Source organism: Scyliorhinus canicula, chromosome 4 (assembly GCF_902713615.1).
Source record: "Scyliorhinus canicula chromosome 4, sScyCan1.1, whole genome shotgun sequence".
In the NCBI taxonomy this organism is placed as follows: Eukaryota; Metazoa; Chordata; class Chondrichthyes; order Carcharhiniformes; family Scyliorhinidae; genus Scyliorhinus; species Scyliorhinus canicula.
The window spans coordinates 106,534,452-106,547,610 of record NC_052149.1 but is presented as its reverse complement, the minus strand read 5'-3'; the positions used below and the strand labels follow the sequence as shown (position 1 = coordinate 106,547,610).

General features: G+C 45.6%; 1 protein-coding gene across 1 annotated transcript in view; it reads left to right on the top strand.

Moving 5' to 3' along the window:
- Positions 1 to 13,159, top strand: part of tada1 (transcriptional adaptor 1) — an 82,171-nt gene that overhangs the window by 24,534 nt on the left and 44,478 nt on the right. The window contains exons 3-6 of the mRNA XM_038794975.1: positions 5,728 to 5,793; positions 8,009 to 8,106; positions 8,312 to 8,521; positions 10,725 to 10,876. Of these exons, the coding sequence (XP_038650903.1) occupies positions 5,728 to 5,793; positions 8,009 to 8,106; positions 8,312 to 8,521; positions 10,725 to 10,876 (526 nt within the window). The remainder of the gene's footprint in view (positions 1 to 5,727; positions 5,794 to 8,008; positions 8,107 to 8,311; positions 8,522 to 10,724; positions 10,877 to 13,159) is intronic.

The window sequence follows — 13,159 nt, the reverse complement described above, 5'->3', positions numbered from 1 at the left end:
TTTTTAGAAATCCTGCTTTTTGGAAATGCAGTACTTGATACACAATGACAATGCGCTTTACATGTCAACCAGCTAGGAAAAACAGTGACGAGTTATAACTTCCATTGGAACTCAAATGACTCAATATTGCATTGTAGCATCCAGACACACAATATGCATATAACAATTGAGATTTCTGGATGGTGCAAATGTAATCAAAAACTAGGCAGTGAACCTTGATTGGATAGGGCATCTTATTGTGGTCTCCCATTGATTTTTTTTCCCCATGCCCTTCAATTTGGAAAACTGTTGTAAGAATAGAATAGAATCAACAGTGCAGAAGAATAGAATCAACAGTGCAGAAGGAGGCCACTTGGTCCATCGAGTCTGCACTGGCTCTTGGAAAGAGCACCCTACTTAAACCCACACCTCCACTCTTTCCCCGTAACCCAGTAACCCCACCTAACCTAACCTAAGGGAATTTAGCAAGGCCTCTCCACCTAACCTGCACATCTTTGGACTGTGGGAGGAAACCTGAGCACCCAGAGGTCACCCACGAAGACACGGGGAGAATATGCAGACCCCGCACAGACAGTGAACCAACCGGGAATCGAACTTGGGACCCTGGAGCTGTGAAGCAACTGTGCTGACCACTGTGCTACCGTGCCATCCAAGTTGCTGGAAGTGTGAGCTGATAATGGCACGGTGAGGGTAACTGAGCAACTGGGGCCTCGCAAACTTTACCTTCTCCAGCCTGATTAACCCGGCCATGTCATTAATCCAGGCCTCCGGGCTCAGGGGCTTCGCATCCCTTCACTGTAAGCGAATCCTACACTGGGCTACTAGAGACGCAAAGGCCAGGGTACCGGCCTCTCTCGCCTCCTGCACTACCGGCTCCAATGTTACCCCAAAGATCGCGAGCCCCCAGCCTGGCTCCACCCTGGAACCGACCACCTTGGACAAAGTCCCCGCCACCCCCTTCCAAAACCCTTCCAACGCCGGACACACCCAGAACATGTGGGTGTGGTTCGCCGGGCCTCCCAAACACCTCCCACACCTGTCGTCCTCCTCCTCCCCCCCCCCCCCCCCCCCCCCCCCCCCCACCCCCAAAGAACCGGCTCATCCTGGCCCCCGTCATGTGCGCCCTATGCAGCACCTTCAGCTGAATTAAGCTGAGCCGTGCACAAGAAGAGGACGCGTTCACCCTCCCCAGGGCGTCCCCCACGTCCCATCGTCGATCTCCTCCCCTAGCTCCTTCTCCCACTTCGCATTCAGTTCTTCCACCGAGGCCTCCTCCTCCTCCTGCATCACCTGATAAATTGCCGAGATCCTACCCTCACTGACCCACGTCCACGAGAGCACCCTGTTCTGCAACCCCCCTAGGCGGCAGTAGCGGAACCTCCGCCACCTGCCGCTTGACAAATGCCCTAATCTGCATATACCTGAAAGCATTCCCAGGGGGGAGGCCCCACTTCCCCCCAACTCCTCTAAAGTCGCAAACTTCCCATCGAGGAAAAGGTCCCCCATCCGCCTGATGCCTGCCCTATGCCAACTCAAAAACCCGCCATCTATTCTCCCTGGTGCAAACCGGTGATTGCCCCGTAACGGGGCCCACACTGAGGCCTTCACACTCCCCCCCCCCCCCCCCCCCCCAATGCCGACTCCACTGCCCCCAAATTTTGAGGGAAGCCACCACTACCGGACTAGTAGAGTACCTTGCCGGGGGGAGTGGGAGCGGGGCCGTCACCAATGCCCCCAAACTCGTACCCACACAGGACGCCACCTCCAACCTCTTCCATGCGGCACCTTCCCCCTCCATCACCCACCTATGAATCATTGCCATGTTCGCAGCCCAGTAATACCCACACAAGTTGGGCAACGCCAAGCCGCCTACCTCCCTGCCTCGCTCCAGGAAAACCCTCCTCACTCTCGGGGTCTTCCGCGGCCACACGAACCCCAGAATACTCTTATTAACCCTCTTAAAAATGGCCTTCGGAATCAATATGGGGAGGCACGGGAAAAGAAACAAAAACCTTGGGAGCACCGTCATCTTAACTGACTGGACCCTACCCGCCAAAGATGGCAGCGCAGCCCACCTCCTGAACTCCTCCTCCATCTGTTCCACCAGCCTCGAAAAGTTTAGCCTATGCAAGGCCCCCCCAGCTCCTAGCTATCTGGACCCCAAGATATCTAAAGCTCCTCTCCGCCCTCTTTAACAGGAGCTCTCCTATCTCCCTCTCCTGGTCCCCCAGGTTCAGCACAAACAGGTCACTCTTCCCCACTTTGAGCTTATAGCCTGAAAAATCCCCAAACTCCCCAAGTATCTTTAACACCTCTGGCACCCCCCCCCCCCCCCCCCCCCCCCCCCCCCCCCCCGCCAGATCCGCGATGTACAACAGCAAATCATCTGCGTACAGCGACAACCGGTGTTCCACCCCCCCCCCGCCGCACAATCCCCGTCCAGTTCTTCTAATCCCTCCGCGCCATCCATGGCCAAGGGCTCAATCGCTAACGCGAAGAGCAGGGGAGACAGGGGAGAGCTGCCTCGTCCCCTGGGACAGCCAAAAGTCCTCCGACCTCCTCCCATTCGTCACCACACTCACTACCGGGGAGCTATACAGCAGCCTCACACAGCTAATGAATCCCTCACCAAACCCAAACCTCCTCAGCACTTCCCACAGGTAGCTCCACTCCACCCTGTCAAAAGCTTTCTCCGCATCCATCGATGCTACTATTTCCACATCCATCGATGCTACTATTTCCGCCTCCCCATCCGCCGATGCCATCATCATAACATTAAGAAGCCGCCATACATTGACATTCAGCTGCATCCCCTTCACAAATCCCGTTTGGTCCTCATGGATAACCATCGGGACCACATCCTCCACCCTCCTGGACAGTATCTTAGCCAACAACTTTGTGTCCATGTTGAGGAGCGAAATCGGCCTGTAAGACCCACACTGGAGGGGGTCCTCATCCCGCTTCAGGATCAGTGAGATTATTGCTCTAGACATCGTCGGGGGCAGAGCCCCCCCCTCCCTCGCCTCATTCAGGGTCCTCACAAGCAGCAGGCCCAGCAGATCTGAAAACTTCTTATAAAGCTCCACCAGGAACCCGTCAGGTCCCGGTGCTTTCCCTGTCTGCATGCTCCCCAGCGCCTCCATCAGCTCCTCCAGCTCGATTGGGGCCCCCAGACCCTCCACCCGCTCAACCTCTACTCTTGGGAACTCCAGCTTATCCAGAAAGTAGTCCATCCCGCCCTCCTCCCTAGGGGGCACCGCCCAGTACAGCCCCTCGTAAAAGGATCTGAACACCCCATTAATGTCCCTGCCACTCCGCACCAAGTTCCCTCCTGCCTCTGTGACTCCTCCTATCTCACTGCCTCCCGCTTCCGGAGCTGGTGGGCCAGCATCCGACTTGCCTTCTCCCCGTACTCATATACCGCCCCCTGCGCCCTCCTCCACTGCGCCTCCGCCTTCCGGGTGGTCAGTATATCGAACTCCGCTTGGAGACTGCGACGCTTCCCCAAAAGCCCCTCTTCCGGGGCATCCGCATACCTCCTGTCCACCCTTACCATTTCTTCCACCAACCTCTCCCCCCTCTCCCTGTGCGTCCGAATGGATATCAGCTCCCCTCTAACCACTGCCTTCAGCGCTTCCCAAGCCACCCCAACTTGCACCTCCCCGTTATCATTAGCTTCCATATACCCGTACGGACCCGCCCACATACTTCCTCCTCTGCCAGAAGCCCCACATATAACCTCCACAGCGGGCGCTGATCCTTCCCCTCCCCCAGCGAATGCGGAGCATGGTCAGATATGACTATCGCCGAGTACTCCGCCCCCACCACTCTGGATTAGGGCCCTACTGAGAACAAAAAAGTCAAACCGGGAATAAGCCTTGTGGACATGGGAGAAAAAGGAGAACTCCCTACCTCCCAACCTCAAAAACCTCCAAGGGTCTATCCCTCCCATCTGATCCATGAACCCCCTCAGCACCGAGGCCGTCACCGGCCTCTTGCCCGTCCTAGACTTCGAACGATCCAGAGTTGGATCCAACACAGTATTAAAGTCCCCTCCCAAGATCAAGCCCCCCGTCTCCAGGTCCGGGATCCGGCTCAACATTCGCTGCATGAAGCCCGCATCGTCCCAGTTGGGGGCGTACACATTAACCAGAACCACCCGCTCCCCTTGAAGCCTACCACTCACCATTACGTATCTACCTCCACTGTCCGCCACCACACTCGACGCAACAAACGACAAGCTCTTGCCAACTAAAATCGCCACCCCTCGATTCTTCGCATCACGCCCCGAGTGAAACACCTGCCCCACCCAGCCTCTTCTCAGCTTCACCTGATCCGCCACCTTAAGGTGCGTCTCCTGGAGCATAGCCACATCCGCCCCCAGCCCCTTCAGGTGCGCCAAGACCCGGGACCGCTTCACCGGTCCATTCAGCCCCCTCGCGTTCCATGTGACCAGCCGAATCTGGGGAGTCTTCCCCCTCCTTCTGCGCCGGTCAGCCATAGCTCTCCCACGGCTCACCACATGCCCGCAGAACCCCCAGCAACATTTATCTTTTTAACCAATTAGATTTAAGGATTGAGAAAGAAAGAGAAATTGAATAGGAGGGTGAATTAGAGTGGCATCAGACGGCGAAAGAGAAATCGCAAAGGAACGAATGGTTAAGGAAAGGAGACTGAAGGAAAAAGCAGGGTAAAAAATTTCAAAATCTGAGAATTTACTATCGGCAGGAATGGTACCAAGCAGTTTAAATTATTCTCTTTCTGGGCCAGAGATAATTGCCATTGAATTATCACTGATCATGTTGTTGAAAGGGTATTTAGTTACAAGCTCTTAACATTTTGCAGTGAGTGTGATGAGCAACTAATGTGCACATCCAATGAGTTCTTAAAAATAACAGGGAAAGTCCAGGTGATGTCATTTGTGAAATGCATAAAGTTTTGGGGATTTGCAAATTGAAGTATACCTCTTAATTCCCAGAGCTTGCTGATTTGTGTGTTTATAAAAGCCTGCGTCACTGATATGCCATTATTTTTCCAGCAAGATTGACTTCTGGTTTCAATTTTCCCAGAATATCCTAGGAAAAGTCAAATTCTGATCAAACAGTAATTTGCTTGACTGAATGGTGTGTGGTACGTAATGGGGCAAGGACATTAGAGGCGTTTGAAGCTGACTTTGGCTTGAATCAGAAATCAGTTAGGCCTGGACTTGGTTCATGACCAGATTCCATTCATTGGAAACTCACCAGTAAGTAATAAGTTCTCAGGGCTGTGCTGTGCCATTGGCAGTGTTAGGAATATCCAATGACGGAAAGCAGGAGGGAAAATTATTAATCTGAATCATTGAAGTCACTGAGAAGGAGGAGGAAGGATTTACGGAGAAACGATCAAAATTTGCTGTGGGAAGTACAATATGCAAAGAGCAGAGGTTTTTAATGATAAAACACACAAGATAATTTTATTAAAACTGACATGGTAGTCATCTACTTCGCAAATAGTTTTACATAGATCTGTGGGACCTCATCATTCTTTCAAGTCAGTCATGTGATGATGCAGTGTTTCAGTACACTTGCCCATTTAACAGGTAAACAAATGTTATTTTTAAGATGTGCCAGAATCATAATAGAAATCTAAACTGATTCCAAGCTCTTGGACAAGCCCATGCTCAACGACACAAAATTGGCCACGGTTAAATGCTAATACTACAGGAAAATTGTTTTTGTTTTCCAGTGCATTCTCATAATGATTTCTTGCTCGCCATTCTCACCAGATGTCAGATCATGGTGTCTACTCCAGGTAAGTGGGAATGGAAACATTTGAATAGGATAAGAATTTAAAGAAACCAAAGGCTTTCTCTTTTATTTTATGTTGCCGAAACTAAGTTGAGTATCCAATTTTTTTTTTTACCGATTAAAGGGCAATTTAGTGTTGCCAATCCACCTAACCTGCACATCTTTGGGTTGTGGGGTTGAGACCCACGCAGATATGGGGAGAATGTGCAAACTCCACACAAACAGTGACCTGGGGCTGGCATTGAATCTGGTCCTCAGTGCCGTGAGACAGAAGTGCTAACCACTGCACCACCATGCCGCCCGTTGTCGAGACTTTTTGCTCATTGATGCACAGCAAAATTGTTTTTTCCAATTTGTTGCTAATTTCTGTTTTCTATTTCATCTTTGAATTTCATCAAGTGTCATTGCCAAGTTGAATTATTCCCGACTTCATAAATGTACCTTTGGCATTAAAACCCAGCCAAATAAATTGATTCTGAGAAACAAAAGCAAAATACACTGGATGCAGGATTGAACTTAGCTGGAATGTACTCAATACCGTTGAAAGTTCAGTTTGGCTTCAAAACAGAAAAATCAAAGCTGATGCTCAATTCAACCCACACTTTCAGATTAAAGAGAATTGAAATTACTCATCCATGCGATATCAGAAATATCTGAATTCAGATAGGGGACTGTGTTATCAAGATGAAACTGAAAGTTGCATGTACCATGAAAAAGTACTCCTGTATATAAATAGAGTATTAATTCTAGGTTGCTCATCCTGAAGTATTTGTATTAGGATGTACCCTTTTGCTTTGTTGCCAGTTTGAGAGTTTGGTTCCATGTTTAGGAGGAAGGTAATTGAGCATCGAGCAGTGGAATCAGAAATGAATCTGGTAATCAAAACTATTGAAAGTATTCAATGTCATGAGTCAATTTTGTGGCCAATGGTTTTATTTAAAGTTTCTGCTTCTGCTCCCCTTTCCCTTTCCAGATAGAATTCCTGATGGGCTGGGTGTGCTGAATGCCTATCATGCTTGAAAACAGCTTGAGGCTTAAGGACCATTGAACTGGAGAGGTGCAAGACTTTGCAAAGAAACCCTGATCTCTGGAAATCTTTCCCCTTTCAGAGTACTTTATGAAAGAGAGATGTGCAACTGGAGCTAAATTTATTCCCAATCTTTTTGGCTCCTAATTTATGATGAATCTTTGACCGTATGAGAATTGTTTGCAGCAGTGATAGGAAACCTAGGCGAGTGAATGGGCCACAGGAGTGGCCCTCCTGGGTGGCACGGTGGCGCAGTGGTTAGTACTTCTGCCTACGACGCTGAGGACCCGGGTTCAATCCCGGCCCCGGGTCACTGTCTTTGTGGAGTTTGCACATTCTCCCAGTTCCTGCGTGGGTTTTACCCCCACAACCCAAAGATGTGTAGGTTAGGCGGATTGGCCACACTAAATTGCCCCTTAATTGGAAAAAATAATTGGGTACTCCAAATTTATTTTGAAAAGAAGTGGCCCTAGTTCATTTCAGTGGGCTGCAAGATGGAAATCAGATTTAGGGCATGCCGCCAAATATTTCATGACTATTTAGAAAAAATGCTTAATCGCTTATATATTAATAGAACTATCATCGACTTCAAAATGATAAAACCAAAATAAATATTTGCACTGGAAGCAGAGAGAGTACACTGCTCGAACAGTCAATGTTGTGCGCAATCAGCATTCACCTCACTTGCCCTTGCTTTACGTGCATATGACTTCAGTCATACCAGTAGGAAAAAAAGCTAGATGTGTGGAAACACGTAATGTGGCAACTCTGCACGTGGGCAAAAGTCAACAAAATGGTCTTGTGGGCCGCATGTGTCCCCTAGGCCACGGATTTCCAACCATTGATTTACAGGGTCGAAATCTTGATTCTTTTGAGGTCACTCGTTATTGTGCCACGAGGAAGCATGCTTAGCACCACACATCCACAACTGGAACAACTTCAGCTCCACACTTGAGATGTTTTTCTAAAGAAGGTGCAGCAGTAGTTTTTCTGCAATGTATTAAATAATGTGGTGAAAGTTCATATTTCATACACTCTTACTCTTCAAATTGCCATGATCTGGTTGGCAGGAACTTATATCAAATTTCTTGTGTGACTTGCAAGACAAGTTGAGTCATTTGCATTCAACGCTATCAGCTATCTGTCCTGCTAAACAGTATTTATAATGCTTTTTGTACTGTTCCTGTTACAGATGGTTGTACTTCGCTATTGTGGACCAGTCCATCCAATGCTAAATCTGGCAAACCTAAAAGCAAAAAAAAGTTTCCATCTCTACGGGCAAAATTTGAAGTGAGTTATTTTCGACCATAATAATCTCTTTCTGGAATGAAAAAAAAATGAAATGAAAATCGCTTATTGTCACAAGTAGGCTTCAAATGAAGTTACTGTGAAAAGCCCCCGCAGTACTCAAAAGAGCCAGTCTTTTGTTTTTGTGTGTATGCATAAAACTTCTTTGGCATTGTGCTTAATAAGTTATCAATGTATTTTTCTTCAGCATCGTTTTCAAGCGCAGAATCCTTTATTGGGCGCACAACACTTTCCGGCAAAGGATCCTCAAGAAGAGGATGATGTGAAATTTTGCACTCATACAATGGTGCTTCCCACCAGAGGCCAGCTAGAAGGTCGGATGATAGTAACAGCTTATGAATGTGAACTGGACAATGTATCTGAAGATGCAGTGTCAGCGGTGGTGCATGCAGTGGAGGTACTATGATGAATTTGCCTTTTGTTTGCTTATGAATAAAATTAGATTTACATCATTAAAAAATATATAATATATGAGACTCTGGTGCGGGTCTCACTGCACCCACATCACCCTCTACCGATGAGATCAGGCATTTGACTTCAAAATGAATTTCCTGACCATTATATCCAAGCAATCACGAAAGTTGCCTATGTCTAATTCTGTAATATTGCCTGGCTGTGTCCCTGTCCCACCTCATCTGCTGCTGAAGCACTCATCCATGTTACCTTTTAAATTTCACTATTCCAATGCTCTCCTACCTTCCATAAACTTAACCTCTACTGTCCATGTGCTAACTCGCACCAAGTCCCCTCAGCCAAGACCTCCATGCTTGCTGACCCATATTGGCTCCGAGGTGAACCTTCATTTTAAACTTTTTAGCCTTGTTTTCAAATCCTCTGTGGGTTCACTCGTCCATCTCTGTAACCTCTTTCAGCCTTTTAACTCACAGATATCTGTATTCTTCCAATTCTAACCTATGCACAACCCAATTTAAATTCCGAACTATTGGGGACTGTGTTTTAACTCCTAAGACCCTAACCTCTCAAATTTCATCTTTCCACCTCTCAACTTGACTTTCCTCTTTGAAGACGTGCCTTAAAATAATGTTTGGTCATCAGTCCAAATGTCACCTTATGTGGCTTGGTGTCAAATTTTGTTTGATGAAATGAAAAATAAAAATGAAAATCGCTTATTGTCACAAGTAGGCTTCAATGAAGTTACTGTGAAAAGCCCCTAGTCGCCACATTCCGCCTGTTCGGGGAGGCTGGTACAGGAATCGAACCGTGCTGCTGGCCTGCTTGGTCTGCTTTAAAAGCCAGCGATTTAGCCCAGTGAGCTAAACCAGCCCCTAGGACGCTCCTATGACGTGCTTGGGATATTTTACTGTGTTATTAAAGGCGTTACTGATGTGCGAGGTGTTCATCTGAGACAACCCAAGCGAGAATAGGAACTGATCTGTGGGGAAATTATGGCCTGATCCTATATTATTCATAGAATGGAGTGGTAAATACATCTCCAGTATGCTGTAGCACCATTAGAAATATTTGTAACACATAGATTTTGTTATGATTTGGCCAGTTTATCTTTGATTAGTTTGTTCCAGTCGCTGAGTTTCTCCCTTCCTCTGAGTGAAGGGGTGTAAATACTGGATTTCTGTGACTTTAATGAGTTGATATAACGCCGCTTATATGTCCATTCGTTGCATCAGTCGCTCATAACATTTGCCCCCCCTCCCGGTTCTGCAGTGAGGTGTTAGTCTAGATTTGCCACTCAGGCAGATGTGCTAGCCATCGAGCCACATGCACAGCACTTTATTAGACACTAGCAGTTCAATAAAGTGTACTAGGTGTGGTTAAAAATGCAAGTGCCATTGAGCAACTGACACTACATTATTTGTACAATCACCAACAGGTAAAAAAGACCATACTTCAATAAATCAGCTCTCTTGGTGGCAGAGTTTCTTAGCTGATTTTGCATGTCTTAGTGTAACAAGACCAGATGTGTCCAACAAGAGAGCCAAATACAAATGAGACAAGGTCAAAGACAAGTATCTTGAATGGTTTGTTCAAACATATATGTAATTGGCAGCTGCTTTTAAAATGTAATAATTATTTCAATTCACTGTTTTGTATTTATTACCCTGATTCTTTCAGGTTGGTGAGTCTCTGGAATTGTTGGAGAGTTAGGCCAGAAAGTTTCCTTAAACCAAAAATGGAAAAGGAACAGTTTTTTATTACAAAATTACTGGCATCATAGCACAGCAGATGTGCACTATTTGCCACTTTATACTCTACAAGGAGCTGGCTAATTTTAATTCTGTGAAAAGCTAATATTTGTTTATAAGAAAAATCTGCTTAATTCAGTTGCTTGGTAAATAAAACCTAAAGCAAAATGTTGTGAACCCAAGAATAATCCAATGGACATGCAGAGTAGAATTCATAGCTGAATTCCTAAAGGTTCACCTGTTAATTAAGTATACAATGGATCTTGTATAGGAAAGTGAGAAACACTCTAAGGAACATTATTGGTATTCACCATGGGAGTAGTCTAAAACAGAAACCAGAAATAATTTGAAGAAAGTAGGAGAAAGAAACCTCCATGCCCATAAATGAACCAGTTTAATATACAGCTCCACCTTGTGACTATGTGCTTCTTCCAATAGAATCATCTGAAGGACATTCTGACAGCTGTCATATCTAGGAGGAGATCATACCGTTTACGTGATGGCCATTTTAAGTATGCTTTCGGGAGTAGTATTAACCCCCAGCCATATTTAAAAAACAGCATTATTGCCTACAACAACATTATTGACTGGTAAGTACAATCACAAGCATATATGTAGATTTTCCATTTTAAGAAAGCAGGATAAATAAGGAAGTGAAAGGATAAACCTGAAAGTAACATGAAGTTTAACAAATAGGAAGACTTTATCATTCCCATTAATCTCTGCAGCTCCGTTGATCTTTTCATGTGTTTTTTAAAAATTGTGAGTATAATGCATTCCTCGGCATAATAGTATTGCAGTAAACTACTGCTGATCCTGCAGGACAAAAGTTTTGTTCTTCTGGGTTATACAAAAGAAAGATTTGCATTTGTACAGCATTTTTCATAACTGTGGGATGTTCGAAAGCTAATGCTTTGGCTTTACATCCAATGAACTACTTTGAAATTTAGTCACTCTTCTGATGTCAGAAATGCCAATTTGTGCAGAGCAAGGCCCTGCAAATAGTACTGAGGCAAATGACTAGATTATTTGTTTGAGTGTTGTTGAGGGATAATTATTGGTCAAAATACCAGGAGGTTTCCTTTGCTCCTCGTTGAAAAGTGCATACATCCTGAGAGGGCAGACATTGGTTTATCATCTCATCTAAAAGAGAATAATTCATCAGAACTGGGCTGAATTATACAAAAAGCCTCAATAGGAGAACAGAATTTGTTAAAATCAAATGGTAACTCCTGGACAGAGTAAAGCAAGTCCAAGTTTTAAGTTGTCTCTTTCAGCATGTTCTGCTTTAATGTTGCGGATGTAGGAACACTTTGCATCAGGACTTCCATTTTTAGAGTTGTTTCACGTTGGGGCCGACGTGCGTGACCCAGGTATTGCCATTTTGGAGCAAGTGCAGGGAGAGACTCTCCTTGCACTCAAAGCAACAATGGCTTTTCTTAAAACCGTTTTCTGAAAAAAGTTTTGTGTGAAGAATATCTATACCAGTGATGTTTAATACTCAGCCCTCACTTGTCTTTCCTGTGGCTATCTTTCGGACACTCCTGATCCTGCTTGATGACCCTCCTGCTTCCTGCCTCTCCCCTCCAGCTCGCTACCTCTCGCCGACCGTCCTGCTCACCGTCTCCCACAATATTTAACTAGTAATTACGGTACTAAAATTTGTAGTATACACAATGGCTTTCATTTTTAAATGTATATTCACTTGCAGGATCCAATTTGAAGCAAGCATTCAAAACATTGGGAGTCTCTTTTGCTCTTAAAAGAACATTAGAGGTAGATTTTCAAGTTGCTACCTGAATGCAAAACTGATGGATGAAAGTTGGACATGCCAATCTGCAGCACCAGGTTTACAGTTGGGTGGCAAGTTGAATATCCCATAATATTGTATTTAGACTGTAGGACTGGAACTTGTTAGTCTACCTTAACATGTCTTGCAAACAAGTAGACAGCCAGCTAGATTTCAGTCTCCTTGCTTCCTGATCAAATTCATTTTACCTTTTACGTAAGCCAAAGCTTCAAGCTTTTCCAGTGTTGTTTCAAGACAAAGAATTATTGTTGTCATATTTTCTGCAGTGCTTCAGATTTTTAAAATTCTTCTGAATAACCTTGTAAATCTGGTCAAAGTATAGAAGTGGGCAGCACAGCGGCTAGCACTGTTGCTTCACAGCTCCAGGGTCCCAGATTCGATTCTTGGTTTGGGTCACTGTCTGTGTGGAGTCTGCACGTTCTCCCCATGTCTGCGTGGGGTACCTCCAGGTGCTCCGGTTTCCCCCCACAAGTCACGAAAGACGTGCTATTAGGTAATTTAGACATTCTGAAGTCTCCCTCTGTACCCGAACAGGAGCTGGAATGTGGCGACTAGGGGCTTTTCATAGTAACTTCATTGCAGTGTTAATGTAAGCCTACTTGTGACAATAAAGATTATTATTAAAAAAAAGTAAAAAGTAGAAATCAAATGTATTTGAAACTCGCCAAAAAAAACTAATCGAGAGGCTAATTCTCCCCTCTGCCAGATCCAAATGGTTTGCAAGGCAAAATTCCATTATAGTGTTGGAAAATACCATATTGATTCCACGGGAGTAAGTTTGCAAGATAAAATTCATGAGCATCCTGTGGATTAATTGTCTGGTAAACTGCCACTATTGCTATTGCCCCCTGGTATTATTGTCAGATCGTGCCAGAATGCTTTCTGAAATGGTGCTGATGGCGACAAGGAGATTGCACCTCTGCCGTATCTGTAACAGAATTGATTCAATATGTGCACTCACTACAGTACTTGGAGAATTAGAGACTGCAGTGCACATTTAGATTCTATGAACTGTAGATGATGCAGTTCAGCAGTGGCAGTTTGGAATGGGAGCCAAAGTAGG